The 17,694-nt window shown below is 41.9% G+C and overlaps 1 protein-coding gene across 2 annotated transcripts in view; it reads right to left on the bottom strand.

The window, feature by feature from the left end:
* Positions 1-17,694, bottom strand: part of RBBP6 (RB binding protein 6, ubiquitin ligase) — a 71,094-nt gene that overhangs the window by 17,763 nt on the left and 35,637 nt on the right. For both annotated transcript variants that reach the window (XM_077449319.1, XM_077449320.1), the window contains exons 5-14: positions 16,937-17,025; positions 16,744-16,840; positions 11,744-11,883; positions 11,487-11,659; positions 10,647-10,750; positions 5,762-6,138; positions 1,682-1,787; positions 1,532-1,592; positions 705-768; positions 20-385 (exon numbers count right to left, since the gene is read on the bottom strand). In XM_077449319.1, the coding sequence (XP_077305445.1) occupies positions 20-385; positions 705-768; positions 1,532-1,592; positions 1,682-1,787; positions 5,762-6,138; positions 10,647-10,750; positions 11,487-11,659; positions 11,744-11,883; positions 16,744-16,840; positions 16,937-17,025 (1,577 nt within the window). The remainder of the gene's footprint in view (positions 1-19; positions 386-704; positions 769-1,531; positions 1,593-1,681; positions 1,788-5,761; positions 6,139-10,646; positions 10,751-11,486; positions 11,660-11,743; positions 11,884-16,743; positions 16,841-16,936; positions 17,026-17,694) is intronic.

The following is a 17,694-nucleotide window of genomic DNA, read 5'->3' as shown; positions in this document are numbered from 1 at the left end:
AGCAAGGTTCATTACTTACTCCTCTTTCAGGCGACGCTGTTCTCTATAAAACTCCTCTTTGGACAAAGGAGGTGCCAACGACTGAGCTGGTAGAGCACTAGCATGGGCACCCTGAATAGCTGGGGCAACCCATGGAGCAGACACTGTGGCAGGTGCTGAGGGAAATCCTGGTGGTGGAACATTATAGCCAGCAGTGGGAGGCTGACCAGGAGGAAACTGTGGAGGAAACTGAGGAGGTGGTACCCCAGGAGGAAGCTGAAGTCCATGTGGTGGTGGAGGAAAAAGAGGTGTTGGAGGAGGGACATAGACTGGGCCTGAGGAGGCTATAGATGGCCCTTGGTTTCTAGGTGGACGATCATTGTGAGGATGCCGCCCGCGGCTATGGCTGTAAAATATAAAGAACAAAATTAAACTGAAACTTCATATACTACTTACTGATAATAAAATAAAACTTGGCTGGAAAGTAAAAAAGGAAAAAAATAAATAAAAATCTTTAGAATAAACTATATCGCCACAGTTACAACTCAACATTCCTGGACTACAAATCTCCAAGATCTAGCAAATATTTAACTATCAAGTTTTGGTTGATTTGTACTTAAATGGAAAAGTTTTTAAGTGCTCTTCATACTACATCTAATTACATTAATATACCAATATAAGCATTATCATATAACCAATAAGAATAGAGCATGTGAAATACTCACTTGTCCCATCCCATGTGTGGTCTTGGGAGAGATGGCCTGGAAATATTGGCTCGCATAAGTGGAGCTGCAGAAATAAAAAAAAGATTTTTAAATTGTCAGCCATTTCTGTAGGCCTAAAATAAGAAAATAAAAAGCATGTGACCCTAAAATGTAACCCCCCCCCCCCCCTCCGGATGCCCCTTTAAAAATTCTGAACACCCATGGGACGCTGGCTTCCCAATTGTTAATTGGGGCCAAGAGCTGTCCTTGACAGCTTGGTCTCTTTGCTGGATGCCTGCTCTTAAAACAGAAACACGTGTGATGTGTATGTGTTAGAGCCCACCCTTTTGCCACGTATGTGTCTTATGCAGGAGGCAACAGGCTAAATGATTAAAGTTCATCTTTGAGAACGTTACATGTTCTGCGCATTTTTGCGTTAAAAAAGCAACAGGTTCCCACACCTGCAGCTGCTGCCTCTAATGACAGCAAGCCCATGATCACCAGGTGACATCGCTGGATGTCTCCGCCCCTTAGCTCACACAGCGGAGCAAGCAGATGGATGGAGCGGAGCCTTCAGCGTAAGCAGAGCTTTTACTTTTTTTTATGGGTAACGGGCGGCATGATTGATGATGGATCTAAATAGGGGGACGGGACATTTTTTTTTTTTTATAAAAGTAATTGTCAAAAACAGTGTTTATTTTATTTTTTTACAATTTCTTTAGTGAATGACAATGTACCCCATTATACATGTGGCTCAAAACGCATCCAATTCACATATATGTGAACGGAGCCTTAATTACAGAATTCAGACTATATGACATTGCCATAAAACCAGAGTTATTTCTTACTTGGGGCTGGAAGGTTGTGAGTAACAGGAGGTGCCTGGCCAAGTACTGGAACATGGAAGCCCTGAAACACACAATACAAAAATATACATTAGATATTGCAGCTCATGGGAATATCATGCCTAAATACAATCCAATGCGTAATAAACATACCTTGTCTCCTATCAGTAGGCTGTTCGATGGTGGTAAAATACTAGCTGATGTAACTGGAGCAGAAGACCCATTACCTGCGCGGGAACTCTCTCGCTTCTCCTGACTGCTGTTTAAAAGAAGAAAATAAATGATAAGTAAAAAGAAAACCATTAAATGGAGATTGTTATCACAGATGCATTAGAGCCACTCTGTCAAGTTTAATGATGGGAACCATAATTAAAGCACATTTATGGTCAAAAATTTGAATCGTATATTCATTTCCATTTTTATTGCAATTATTTCTAGCCCAATCCTATACACCTGAAAAGTCCTGCAATTTGTACGGTAATCGGCTATGGGCCAAAATAATTGGTAGTGTAATAATAAAGTGTAATGGGCAGATGACATGTCTGTATCTACGCAGCATATGCAGCTATGGACACAGCCCATGCAACTCTATGGGCCCTTCAATTCAATCTGACGGAAGAGGATAGTTCCCCTTCTGTTTTTTTTTTTTTTAGCGTATCAGATTCAAGGTAAGCAGGGGTAAATGGACATAGAGGTGAACGGAGGATCCCATTGGGTCCTAAGGCTGCTTTCACACTGATGCGCCACGTGCACCTGTGGCTTTCCTGCAGATTAGCTGCACTTTGCCATAGACTTCTATTATATCCTGCAGGTGTGGTGCACTTTCTGAAAGCTCACCAAACCCGCAGGTAATAACAGAAGTCTATGGCTCGGTGCAAGTAACCTGCAGGCCTAGTAACCACTGAAGAACAGATATGCCCATATATACACTGATTTCAGTAAAAACACACCTTTAATAAAAGTCTTCCATTCAGATTTTCCTGGCTTTTGCTGTCCCAGGCAGAGTGCATTTGGTATCGATTGTGACAGGAGCTGGAGCTATACAGGAAGCATCAGTTTATGCGGCTCTGCTCTGCAGCTTCTTGCTTTCTCTACCGCCGGCTTCATTCACAACATTGATGCTTTGGGGTGGTAGGTCGGCAACCTGCAATCTGGGCTCATTAAACCACCATCCCAGAGCAGGAGGTCGTGGGCCACATGTGGCCCCCAGGCCACTGGTTGGGCACCCCTGCTTTACGTATTCACTATTCCCTGTGTGGAGGAACTGCTGTGTCACATTTCACAGAGCCTGCCTTCTAAACTACAGAGCTGCTGAGAGGAGTTTAAGCAGTTACTAAGGGAATCACTGCCTGCAGGCACTAAGGTGCCATGGGAGATGAAGTCCATAGACATTGAACGCAGAGGAGAAGCTGCAAAGCATGCAGGGAAGTTGTGGAAAAAGATGGTCAGCAGAGAGGCAGCACTCAACATGAAATGGGATTTTTCAAGCAAGCTTATATTTGATTTTTAAAAATAGCTATTGTTTGTATTGCTTGGCCAATGCTAATGTTTTAAAATCGAAGTGTATGCTGTGACCATAGAACCCCTTTAATAGTCAAATACATTTATTTTAACTAAGGAGTGTTGTATATTGTCCCACATGTACAAATGAGATGCAAGCCTGCTGTGGCAACAGCTGGAAATAAAAAGTGCTTTTCTGACTGGTACCTGCAGGGAAACAGACTAGTTTATTCCTAAAGAGAACCAGTCACTATTAGGAATTTGTAATATTCATTTATATAAAGAAAATTATATAAGAAAATTGTATAACATATGGCCAGCCTTAGACTGTTAAGGCTGTCCTGTCTCCTGCATGAATACGGTGGTGGTAGCAGAAAACAAAAAACTGTCCTTATTTGGACAGTGTGAAAGAACCTAAAAAGCTTTAACTGACAGTTTTATCATTGTCCAGCAGAATAGAACGGTTCTGGACTTCTCAAGCTTGAGCTCAGGGCAGGTGCAGCACTGCAGCATTATTGTTAGCCAAGTTACTAAGAGCAGTAGGGCTGAAACAACTAATCGATTAATCGACAACTAATAGGTTATGAAGTTAATCTATTACTATTTCATAATCGATTAATCGCCCAGTAATATAATGGGGTTAAAAAAAAACTAAAACAAAAAAAAAATAAAAACTAAAATGAGCCCTTTATAGTACAAAAATATAATCACTAGCGTAAATATTACTTTCACAGTTCTACAGCAAAAAAATGAACCCCTTCCAGTAGTGATTATCTGCTTTTTTGTACTATAAAGAGATCATTTTAGTCTTTTTAACCCCATATTACTAAACGTCTTAGGCCTGGTTCATATCTATATGTTTATTGGTGCTTTTTGCAGAAACGCACTACAGTTCATTTACATGGTTTCCTATGGGACACGTTCATATCTGTGCTTTTTTCAGCCGCTGCATATTTGGAAAGGGTCAGGGACTTTTAACACAAAACGGTGCTTTTTTGGTTCAATATACTTCAATGGAGAAGGTGCAGAAAAGAATGTAAGGTGTTTTTGCAGCAATTTGTGTTTTTTAATCTGCCCCAAAAAAAAATGCAAAAAACGCAAATTGCAGTAAAATCATGTGCGCAAAGATCAAAACGCACAGCAAAAAAGCACTGCTGAAACAGATCATGGGGCAAAAACTGCATAGGTGTGCACCGAGCTTTATGCTGGCCTCACGGATCAATTTTATGAATATAAAGATGAAAAATCTTTGTACATTCGCTGAAAGAATTTTGTTTGAAATTTTCACTTAATTTATGAACAAACACCACATACACTGTCTGAAAATTCCTTTGACCAAGAAGTTTTCTATTTCCAAACTTTCCCATCACTATGGTTGAAAATGAACATCAATTTGACTCACTTTTTTTTTTTTTTAAGGTTACTAACCGATCGAAACAATCTCCAAACTAATCGATGAAAATAATCGTTAGTTGCAGCCCTAAAGAGCAGGTAAGGTTGCACTATTCAACAACCTAATAGGAAATAATGATTTGGGGGCAATTATTTGTTTTATATTTAAACTGATGTTATATCTTTTTTTTACGATTTACTAACTACGCAGTACATATGCAGTGGGGAGAAAGAGGAGCCAACTCTCAGCCACCGCACATATGCGGCCAGAGGTTGTGTGCGGAGAGCACACTCACTGCATGCGCCCAAGTACACTGACCTGTCACCGACCGCCTTCTGTCAAGACTTCGAACCAGCAGCAAGCAGGACAGGCTCCAGATCAACCGATCACGGTAGTCACATGATACAAAAGTTGTGCCATCTTCTGGGCATTAAAGCCCACTTAAATGTTCAATTTTTATAAGTATTTACTAATTTAAAGGGCACTAAACCCATCCTTTGCAGCCAAGGAAGCTTCCATTTTAGCCTTTTGGGTTTGCATGTACAATAGAGCTGCACATGTGACCAGTTCCGATACCAGCCATTTGATATGCTGAGAGTTTGGTTGAGAGCACACGCAAATGTTTATCATTCACAGCATGCCTTCAATGTAACTGTTTTGGGTAACTGTTAAAATCGATGTGTTTAAGTTCAACTTAAAATTTTACTATGTATGCAAGATTTCCTTCACAATGATGTAAAAAAAAAAAAAAATACACCAATAGCACGATGGAATAGCAAAAGTGCCAGCAAAGCATTAAGCAGACTGGAGGCTCAGTTTGATGGAAACCTCAAATGGAGCTTTGTTGTATGGCTGGCAGTATACATTTCAGCTTGCATTTTTATGGCCAAAGATTTTTTTGACCATACTCCTGGGGATCACAGAAACACTTCGTTTTGCACTTGTGTCCCAGACATCGGCTGACATCACAGAGCGAGTTCAGGCTCTGCAGGGATCCTGACAATGTCATGTTCTGCCATGATGTTTGTCTGGCAGCTGGCTCAGCCTTGCAATGCACTGCTGAGAGCCTGAGTAAACCAGTCTCATCCCCTCCAGTAAGCGCTGGAGGGGACGAGAAAAGAGTCGATGGCTGACAGTCACTGGCTCCCTGAAGACCAAGAACTGAGTGATCAGTACTCTTTGATCGTCCAATTCTCTGTGCAATGCTGGCTGGGGAGAGCTGCAGCATCGATCCATGTAGGCCAGTATGAATATTTGTTTATTTTGTAAACCTGCAGTTCTCCAGATTTGTACATAATTTTATGGAACAGGTGAACTTACAAACTGCTGTAAAGACTTACTGAAATGCAGGCTCTGTTTTCTCTCTCTCCTTGGGGGCAGGGACTGGCTGTGCAGCTGGTGGGTCTGCAGGGGGAACTGCCTGTGGCTGAGCATTAGCTGGAGGGTTAGCTTGTGTTGTACTGGGCGCTGTGGAAATGCTTGTAGTAGTTGGCTGTGAAGCAGAAGTTGTTGCTGGTACAGTAGCACTAGTCGTCGTAGTAGTAGAAGTAGTAGTAGTAGTGGGGGCAATAAGAGGATCTTGCTGGCGAGAGGTCAATGGACGAGCTGGCTGTGCTGCAGTGCGTGGGGCTGCTTGCTGCTGTCGTGGTTGCGGAGCAGATTGCTGTTTCCGGATGTTCTTCGCATAACCAGTTTCATTCTTAAAATTATTGACAGCCTAGACAAAGCAAAGTTATTATATAAGTTTACAGAATTTATCATTGCAATAACAATAATAGTGGCTATAAAAATGGCTATAGGTACATTTTAATGTAGCTACAAATAAGAAAAATGTCAGGGAAAAAAATAAAAAAAACCTGCATCAGATAACCATAATTCTGCATAAAAGAACAATTCTCCAGCACTTGATCCAGCTAGTCAATGCCAAAGGCCTAATTATAAAGATTTTAACCACTTCCATATTTTATATATATATATATATATATATATATATATATATATATATTTTTTTTTTTTTTTTGTTTATTTTATCTTTATTTTTTTAAATTTTACACTTTCACATCTTGCATTTTTTTGATCACTTTTAGTCCTATTACAGGGAATGGAAAAATCCCTTGTAGGAATAGTACGTGACAAGTCCTCTTTATGGAGAGATGTGGGGTCTATAAGACCCCACATCTCTCCTCAAGGCTGGAAAGACCGAGATTAAAAAAAGAACAAACTACTTTCCAGCCGAGTCCCTGGCTTTGTTTACATCCGCAGGCTGAGATGTGACATAATGTCGTGCCCAGGCCTCCGAGGGTCATAGAGATGACTGGGGACCATCTGTTCACCAGAAATCTCTGATTAAGTTCCGGCGGCGACCGTTTTGTTCTCTGGGTCACCGAGCAAACGGGCGAGCCCAGAGAAATACCCCGCCGGTAAGAATGATCAAACTGCTGCTATGATTGTTCTTACGGTGCACAGAATCGGCTGCTGAAAAAAGATACAGTATCTCACAAAAGTGAGTACACCCCTCACATATGTGTATATATTTTATTATATCTCTTTATGTAACACTGAAGAAATGACACTTTGCTACAATGTAAAGTAGTGAGTGTACAGCTTGTATAACAGTATCAATTTGCTATCCCCTCAAAATAACTCAACACACAGCCATTAATGTCTAAACCGCTGGCAACAAAAGTGAGTACAACCCTAAGTGAAAATGTCCAAATTGGGCCCAAAGTGTCAATATTTTGTTTTTGCACTGCCTTAACTCTCTTGGGCATGGAGTTCACCAGAGCTTAACAGGTTGCCACTGGAGTCCTCTTCCACTCCTCCACGATGATGTCACGGGGCTGGTGGATGTTGGAGACCTTGTGCTCCTCCACTTTCCATTTGAGGATGCTCCAAAGATGCTCAATAGGGTTTAGGTCTGGAGACATGCTTGGCCAGTCCATCACTTTTACTCTCAGCTTCTTTAGCAAGGCAGTGGTTGTCTTGGAGGTGTGTTTGGAGTCGTTATGTTGGAATACTGCCCTGTGGCCCAGTCTCCAAAGGGAGGGGATCATGCTCTGCTTCAGTATGTCACAGTACATGTTGGCATTCATGGTTCCCTCAATGAACTGTAGCTCCCCAGTGCCGGCAGCACTCATGCAGCCCTAGACCATGACAATCCTTCACCTGGTTGCCGCCACACATGGGACGTGATTCCAGTAATCCATGTCATTAGTCTGCTTGTCTTCAGCAGTTTGCAGGCTTTCTTGTGCATCATCTTAAGAGGCTTCTTTCTGGGACGACAGCCATGCAGAGCAATTTGATGCAGTGTGCGGCGTATGGTCTGATCACTGATAGGCTGACCCCCACCCCTTCAACCTCTGCAGCAATGATGGCAGCATTTGTACATCTATTTCCCAAAGACAACCTCTGGATATGATGCTGAGCATGTGCACTCAACTTCTTTGGTCAACCATGGCAAGGCCTGTTCTGAGTGCAACCTGTCCTGTTAAACAGCTGTACGGTCTTGGCCACCATGCTGCAGCTCCGTTTCAGGGTCTTGGCAATCTTCTTATAGCCTAGGCCAGCTTTATGTACAGCTATGTAGAGCTATAGATACAAAAATATGAGGGGTGTAATCACTTTTGTGAGATACTGTATCTGAATGATGCCTGTAGCTGCAGGCATCAATCAGATATCCTAACTTGAAGTCAAAGACGTCATATGACATCCTTGGGCTGCAAGTGGTTAAATTGCTGCTTAGCTGGATATGGTGCTGGCACACATCAGGGGTCATCAGTTGCCTTGAGCAACTCTGGAATTCCAATGTTTTGCTGTGTCTTAGAGAATAAGGGCTATCTACAACCTCCATCAAGCACTTCCTTTCCTGCCCTATTTGTCCCCACAGTACTCAACTTCTTGCCCAGTTCTTCTCTACTAGTGCTATAGAGGAGAGCTGGGTACCGTCGCAAAGTCCATTGCAACAAAATGCATTGGGATAGAGCTGCAGTTCTAAAGTCCACTATCGGCTGACGTCACTCAACTGGTCACGGCGCTGGATTTATCCTGACTTTGTCGGAATCCACTCAGAAGCCTTGACTGCCAGCTGGTTCAGCTTCTCAGAGTAGACTGAGCCAGCCACTCATGCCCCCTGCACAGCCCGCCACTCCAGTGAATGCTGGAGGGGCAGAGCAGAGAGCCACTGAATGTCAGTCACTGCTCTCTGCTCAGAGCAGAGGGGAGAGGAGAATTTAAAAATCATGGTATTTGATCGCGCAGTTCTCAGTGTGGAGGTGGGGGACGGATGCAAAATTGGATTGATGCTGCATTAGTCCGAGTATAAATGTATTTATTTTTTGGAGACTGGAACTTCAAATTTGTTAAAGCGGACCTTCAGTAATTTTTTCAACTTTCCATCTATTAAATCTTCTGCCCTTGTTGTTTTAACTCGGGATAGTAAAACATTTTTCTGCCAGTAAATACCTTATATAGCCCACTTCCTCTCTCTTGTCCGTTCATTAGCCTAGGCTTATGACATCATGCACAGCCTTCTCTCTCACTCATCGAATTCAGAGCGTATCGGTTAATGATTCGTACTCTGAATGGTCTAAGGTTATCAGTGGTGTACCCAAAGGTTCAGTGTTGGGACCCTTACTTTTTAATATCTTTATAAATTATATAGGGTCAGGGATGATTAAAAGTACCATTTCTGTCTTTGCAGATGACACCAAGCTATGCAGTGGAATTACATCCTTACAGGAGGTCTCCGTCCTTTGTATTAAGGAGGTATGGACTCCAGAAAAAGATATAATTTTGCCCATTGTTCAAATCATTAGTAAGACCTCATCTGGAATATGCAGTTCAGTTTTGGGCACCAGTTCTCAAAGAATAATCAGGGAACTGGAGAAAGCGCAGAGAAGGGCAACCAAACTGATAAGAGGCATGGAGGAGCTCAGCTATGAGGAAGGATTAGAGGAACTAAATTTATTCTCTCGAAGAGATTAAGGGGGGATTATGATCAACATGTACAAATACATGTGGTCCATATAATGAACTTGGTGTTGAGTTATTCACTTTAAGGTCATCGCAGAGGACAAGTGGGCACTCTTTACATCTAGAGGAAAAAAGATTTCATCTCCAAATATGGAAAGGTTTTTTCACAGTAAGAGCTGTGAAAATGTGGAATAGACTCCCTGGTTCTGGCCAGCTCAGTAGATTGCTTTAAAAAGGCCTGGATTTTTTCCTAAATGTGCATAATATAACTGGGTAATGACATTTAAAAGGTAAAGTGTATATATATATATATATATATATTATATACACACACACATACATACACATATATACACACATATACACACACAATATATATGTGTCTTGTGAAATTTTCCCCCGGTATATCCGAGGTTAGGGTTAAGAGCATGCAACAATATGGGCCTCCTATCCAGACATCTTCAGCCATAAAGCTTAGATGCATATTAAAAATGATACTCTTTTCCATTGATGTACCCTTGAGCAGTGTAGCTTAAAGGGGTTGTAAAGGCAGAAAGTTTTTTTTAATCTTAATGCATTCAGATAAAAAGCCTTATGTGTGCTGCAGCCTCCCCAGCACCCTTAATACTTACCTGAGCCCAATCTCTGTCCAGCGATGTAGAGTCCCTCCCTTCGGATTGGCTGAGACAACAGCGGTACCATTGGCTCCCGCGGCTTGCAATCAAGGTCAGTCATCCAATCAGGAAAGAGGGGCGAGGGGTTAAATGGCAGCTCCATGTCTGAATGGACACACAGGTCTGCAGCTTGGCTTGGGTGCCCGCATAGCAAGCGGCTTGGACACAGCTGTCACGTGATCGGGAGGGGCCAATCACAGCACTCATATCCCGATCTCCGCTCGCCTAGATCCTGTGATCACAACAATCACAGCATGGGGCCGGTCTGCAAGCACTCATTCTGAGGACATTCCTGAACGTACACTCAGAGCGAGGAAATGACTACCCGGCCGTTTATATACAGTGGCTGGGTGGGAAGTGGTTAAGATGTCTGGATGGGAAGCACATATCACTGCTCTCAACTAACCCTAATTCCATATATCTTGTGAAACTGGAGTCGTTTGTCAATGCACAATAATACTTTATCTGACTCTTGATCATAAAAGTGATCAAACGTATTAAGGCAACCTAAGACCATCTGCTTTTTACAACCAAAACATGCTGTTAGAAAATTGCCAGAATTTATGAAGTCTGCTGTTACCTGACGCAGGAATTTGTTGGCGATTAAGTTATCTGGTGAAACATCATTTTGATGACAAGTGGGGCACGTATGCTCATCGGATTCCAATAAAGACGTGCGAATACCTATAACAGAAAAAAAAGGGGGGAAATCAAATCTGTTGTGCCACTTTTCTGCCATTAATCGCTCTCGTTAATGTATTGCGCCAAATTCATAAAGCGATATTCTTGGTTCTGACCAAATTCAGGTAGTACTAAAATCCACCACTTTACATTGTGTCACATTGAATGCAAACATTTTATACTGTGTTGCATTGAATGCCCCAAATGTAAAAGTGGAGCCAATTAAGACCAACTCTTTTTTGGCGTACAAAGAAAAACTGGCTCAGACAAATTTTGCAAGTGTTTCGCCTGCATTCTAAAAGTGGCGCAGCATGAGCTAAATTCAAGTCCAAGTTCTAGACCAGTATATGAATTTGGCGCATTCGTCACCACTTTTTAATGGGCATGAGAAACACTTTAGCAAAATCTGCTTAAGCCAGTCTTTATGAATTCCAGGGTTTATTCGGCAACATGCATAGTGTTCAAACTAACCCATCAGATGCAATCCATACAACATTTAAAAAGAAAAAGTCAAATGAACACTCTGAAAATGTAAAAAATAAAAATAAAAATGTAGACCACAACCAGATAATTAATTTTGTACCAAGTACTAGAACTGATTGTATTGGGTTTTGGGCCTGCCAGTTAACTTATGAAGAAATCAGAATGTGTAGCCCCACTGCCACTTTTGAACTTTGCAAGCTGACTATAAGAGCATTGCTCTGAATAAAAGATGTAACACAAATGCAGAGCTACTCACATTCATCACAATAGCTGTTCCCACAGCAAGGGATAACCACTGCATCGGCCATAATATCTTTGCATATCATACATAGCAGCTCGTCAGGTATGGGATCTTCCTCTTCAGAAGAGGAAGACTGTTCATCAGGCAGAAAAGGAGGCTTTTCCTTTTTCCCCATGGCATATGCCACACTGCAAAACAAGGTTAGAAGTCAGGTTAATGCCAGGTATTTAATATTGTCCCCTTGTATTAAAAATGCTGAGCAAGACACTTACGCATCAATAGTTGGTATGGCATATGTTCCAGTGTTTGTAAGCATAGCTCCCCTCATATTGGGATCCTCAACCTCTACCATAAAACTACGCGGGATCCCTGTGCTCTTTTTTATCCTAGGCGCAGACTCAAAACTTTTGTCCTGAGAGGTAAACATATACAGTAAAAGTCAACATTAATTAATAGGTATGAAATTCTACAAAATCTGAAAAAAGGTAGTTAGAATTCCTATAACCCACGCCGGCCGGGGGGAGGGGAATGTAAACATTTTTATTGCTTTGAATGAAATATTTAATTTACTCTTTTTTGTATGTCGGGCAAACCCAAAGCCCATACGCACATAGATTCCTCCCACCCACAGTAAACCATGTGGAAGGAATCTGCGCTGCCAGCTATTGTGTTTATTTTGTACATCCCAGCTCCCATAAAGGGCCACTGGAGTGCAGAGGTTTATTTTAATAGAAGCAGCAGGCAGATATAAGGACTTATCCTAATGGCTTGTCCATACCTACAGCTCGGTTGAAAAGCAATCTGATGGAATGCTTTTCAGAGCCATTTGACAGATGGTTTGTTCGATATGTCGCCTGTGGGATGCCTGTTTAAATATTGTAGGGCCACTACATTGTGCCGCAACTGCAGAAATTACAAGCTTTTGCGGTGTGGCCACATTTACTTAGGTTATGTTGTGGGCAGTAGCACCGGCAAACTTGTGGAAATATTTTTGTTACAGCTGCCAAGCAAGTGACATCAGCCAGCTTTATAAACCTAATATGCAAAAGAGAAGCCCACACTCCCAAACTTCAGAAAATTTGATGGTTTGTTGAAATCTATGATACGCAAGGACAATAGCAGCATGGCTAACATGTTTCACAATCCAAAACTCCCAATCATAACCCTCCAAGCAAATGTGCAGTTAACCCTTAAATACTTAAATTAATTAGTGCTTGGAGTGGGCTACACAAGATTTCTGTGCATGTCTCCTTCCGTGGTCTGCACATCCGTGTCGGCTTTTAGACTTTTTTTTTTTTGAACTCTGCTATTCTTTTTTATATGCTTTCGTTTTTTATATATCACATATAGCTAACTTTCACTTTGTTTTTTTTTTTGCACTTGTTTTGTCTGTTTGGGGCAGCACACTCCAAGCACTAATTTGTTTAATTTGATCTAGCTGTCATTCGAAGTATTTAAGGGTTAAGTGCACGTGCTTAGAGGGTTATGATTAAGCGATTTGGTTTGTGAAACATGTTCACCATGCTGCTATTGTCCTCGTGGAGATTTCATATCATACAGGGATTTTAACAAAAAAAAAAAAAAAAAATGCATCAAATTTTCTAAAGATTGGGAGAGCAGTCATCTCTTTTGCACATTAGTCAAGTTTTCCAGTTCACGGGCTGGAACCCTGCCTTAAGTTTACTGGTTATATCACCCGGAGCAGTGTTGCAGTCTTCCCTGTTATTTATAGCACCTAATGCATCACTATCTTCTGCTGTATAATTCCAAGTTCAGCAACCTCATTCTTATCACTTTAGTGTGCATTTACTAGTACCAAACTAGAACATTCAAATGTGTTTTCTATAAATTACAAGTGTGTCAGCTGCAAATAGATTTTAACACTACAATGTAGGGAAAATATAACAAAGCTGGAAAAATGTATACACGGGTTGTTTTTTTTGTTTTTTTGGAGAAGATGGCTTTGATAGCAAATACTGCATCACATTATAATTGTATAATTAGATATTGATAGTTGATGACATGCTGAAATTCTTAGACCCCTTTCACACCAGGGCGTTTTTCAGGCGCTATAGCGTTAGAAATAGCGCCTGCAAAACGCCCTAAAGAAGCTGCACCATTGTGTGTAGTGTGAAAGCCCTGAGGGCTTTTACACTACAGCGGTGCGCTGGCAGGACGTCAGAAAAAAGTCCTGCCAGCAGCTTCTTTGGAGCGGTGAAGGAGCGGTGTGTTTACCGCTCCTCCACCGCTGCTGCCCCATTGAAATCAATGGGGCAGCGCTGTAATGCCGCTATTACGGCGTATTGCCGGCGGTTTTAACCCTTTTGCGGCCGTTAGCGGGGGTAAAAGCGCCCTAGCAGCCGAAATGCGCCACAAAAACGCCGCTAAAAATAGCAGCGTTTTACCGCCGACGCAAGGTGTGGTGTGGTGTGAAAGGGGTCTTAGGGTTGGCATGTAGCCAAAAGGAGAGTTACTGACAGTAGAACTGTTGATGTTATAACCGTCATATTTTTCAACAATAAAAATGTATTAAGTATACAGTGTTTTCTTATGCAGCCAAGTACCAGCCTGTAATACTCCATTACCAGGCTAGTTTCAGTGTTTGATAGTTTGGACTGAGAATTACTCAATATTGCAATACTGTGCCCAAATAAAAAATGAGACAGGTAGAGCTTTCGTTTGGTATTTAATAACCACTGTGTTTTTATTTTTTAGCCAATTCCTCCTACTTGATGTCTTTTTTTTTTTATAGGAGTGTGTAGGACCCCCAAATGACCCCTTTTTGGAAAGCAGTCATCCCAAGGTAATCTCATAGCCTGCATAATTTTGCAATGAAGAAACATGCTGGTACTGAGGGGGCTAAAACGTGGGAGCTTGGTAAGGATGCACTAGATATATTAATGTATAGGTCATATGCAGGGAGAGGAGGTGGTGATGGGGTTAATATAGAGGTAAACTTCAGAGAGACTGGAGATTAGATGTGTAGGAGAGAAGAGGGAGAAGGCAAAAATAAAAAATAAAAAAAGGGAAATGTCTCAATTGTGTTCCCGCTCACGATTTCACATATCGCACATAGGGCAGCCCATTCACTTGAATGGGCTGCCCTATGCGTATTTGTAGCCCATAAGAAGCTCCAGCTCCTAGAATGAATGACACCCAAACCCCCATCATGTGTTCTGCAGTGACTGTTGTGCAATTTGGAATTGCGGGCAGAATGGCAGCCATTCCCCTATGATTCCAAAGTGTAAAGTGTGAAAAGGGCCCTCAATTAGTGGAAATTAATGGATTTACAGATTCTGCTGCAGATCCATTCATTCCCCTTTCACAAATTACTAGGATTCCTCAATGCACACCGAAGAAAGTCAAGTACAATAATACCCAGCACTGGTGTCAGTGGCCGCAAAAACAACCCCCAGCATTGGTGTGCATAATAACCCCCAGCATTGTTGTCCGTGGACACAAGAGTATTGGGGGGGGGCAGGTGTTAACGGCCATGACTACAAATGAAGGGGGGGTAGAAGGTGGCGTGTTAAAATTTTACTGTAATGACCACCATTGCAAGGCAGGGAGATATGGGGATTAACTTTCACTGCCACTGACCTCCAATGCAGTGGGGTCAATCAGTGGCAGTAAAATACAGCCCTCCACCTCTATCCGCCATTTGTGTTCATCATAGCAGTGGAAGTCTACCACCCCCCCCCCCCCCCCAATCCATTGATGTTCATTGACCTGGTCACATGCGCCCTCCAACGCTTTCTCGACCAGGAGTTTACTGGTACTGTGGGTGGAGATAACTCCACTCACAATACAGTCTCCTTTACAGTGCCAGGTGCTGAAGCAGAGCACATGCTCCGATGCCCAGCACGCTGCAGCAGGTGGCATGTTGGGCACCAGGGCTGTAAGGACTAGCATGTGATGGCTGCAATGACCAATCACAAAAAAAAATATACAAAACTACTCAGTACACAGTGCTGTACTGCAGTAGAAAAACAGTCAAAATTGGTGTACAGTGAGCATTCTATGCAATTTGGGAGAGTATTAGCTACAAAAGCCCTGATCAACTTTTAAAGGGTATCTAAACCCCGAAACAAGGTTTAGAGGCTGCATTTGTTTTCTCATTTCATGTTATTTTTCCTTTATTGCATTTATGGAAGGAGCCATGGTTGTTGCACAGGTTGGATTAGCTGGTGGATTGATGGGACTAGTATTTTACAAAAATGAGACCATTTATGCTGCCTTTTCAGCTTACATTAAGTGACAAGGACATTGCATTTCTGGCAAGATCAACATATCTTTTGTACTTTCTGAAATTGTTCCTAGCCTGAAAGAAAAAAACAAATGCAGCAAACACATCTAAGCATTGGCAAGCTGCAATATATTACATTTTTGTTTTGAGTTTAGATACACTTAAGACCTTGTGAACACTGGGCCTGACATTTAGCCCGGCATTTAGCTGTGGCTGGAGAGCACAGGTGCACAGTCCAGACCCGCTGGCAACAGGCTCCAAGTTTGACAGGCTGACAGCTGCTGCAGCTGGATGGGGCTGCTGGGCAGTGGACTTAGCGGTAGGTACAAATAGGGCAGTATGCGCCCAGGTAGGAATGCCTCAAAAGCAAACAGTCTGCATTCCAGGCATTCGTCACCAGGAGCATACTGCTCTAAAGAAAATCCCACTGAGTGCACAGTGCAGCCACCAGAGTGAGTTCCAGCCACATCTAAACACCAGTGTGCATGAGGCCTTAAAGGAAAAAAGTTATTTCAGAAATATGAAGGACGCTGTTGAAGCTAGTTGTCTGGCTTTATTGCCAACCTTCTGGCTTTAATATGCAAGTTATTGCCCAGAATAAATCTGGAATTTCCTGCTATGCATGCTTGTTACGGGTCGGGTCAGTGACACAAACTATCAAAACAAACGTGTCAGCACTGCAGCCAGTGAACTAAAGGTTAGCAATGACAATCAATTGTTTAACCACAACTGAGATATCAGCAACACAGGGAGAAAGTTGCTTTGCTAAAAGAAATAGCAATACAAATTTGTGAGGTGCTGAAAACAGAAAGTCGACTCTGCATATGCAATGAGTAAGGATGGCAGTCCCATGTGCAGATATTACAAATTAAACACAGGTTTTGTCAAAGAAAAGGAATGACCGATTCAAAGATTTACATCAAGCTGATCTCTTACATTTCATATAAAAAAACAAAATGATCATTCCATTGAAAAAATATGTACAGTTAGCATGTTGACTGCCAAATGTCTGAGACATGCACTTACTCCGTTTGTAGGGCAATTCTTAATGTAATGGCCAGGCTTTAAACATCGAAAACACGTATATGTTGGTGGTGGGGGGCCAAGTGGCTTCTTCATATAGCTGTTAGAAAGTTAAAAAAGAGAACATATTACTGGTTTAAACCAGTGAAAATCCAGTTGTCAGAGGAATGAAACTTCAGTTGGCAGATACACTTACTTGCTGGGGTCATAATCATGGCCAGACTGTGACATCATTGCTCTGATTTTATCTTCCTCAGAAGCATTGGCTTCAGCCAGATTGGCAGTCTGTTCAACAGGCAATTGATTAAGGGGGAAGAGAAATTAGTAAGTCAGATAAGATGATGTTGCAGGCCTATACACAGCCTGGCACTCACACACTCAATGCTCTTGCATGCCATTAACGCCTGTTCCTACATCCGGGGTGAGCTGTGAGGATGTTCCGTTCATAACCAAAAACTACTGTGTTTGGTATAGATCTACGGACAATTATTCTAGTCAGTTGACCTCTACAATTCTGAAGATACTCAGTACTATAAAGGTCCACTAATAACTAAGCCATGTTTATACCAGTCTTATAAATGACCTAAAAAAAAAAATTGAGACATGCACAGCGATGAGCTATGGCAACATTGCAAAAATTACATGCAAAGGTTTAATGGCAAATCAAAATATAGTAGCAAAGTAACACCAAATGATCCTTATCAAAGGAACCTGATGGGAAGTCTTCTGGGATGTAGCATCAAGAGCAAGAGAAGCACTTTGAATGGGCCATTATGCTGAGTGAACCTACTTTGTAAAGTTTCTACAGACTGTGTCCTGGTTGTGTTTATGGACCTGAAAGAGTGCAGTATATGCTTCCTGTAGGAGTAACCCTTTATGGCATTGGTCTTGCTGTTCCATTTAAAGTAGAATTCCATGCAAAACTTAACTGGTCCTAAGAATGCTCCCTCTACC

Source organism: Lithobates pipiens, unplaced genomic scaffold (assembly GCF_037356315.1).
Source record: "Lithobates pipiens isolate NorthernLeopardFrog02 unplaced genomic scaffold, aLitPip1_a1.2 Scaffold_22, whole genome shotgun sequence".
In the NCBI taxonomy this organism is placed as follows: Eukaryota; Metazoa; Chordata; class Amphibia; order Anura; family Ranidae; genus Lithobates; species Lithobates pipiens.
The sequence above is the reverse complement of the archived record's forward strand: the minus strand, read 5'-3'. Positions and strand labels throughout refer to the sequence as shown.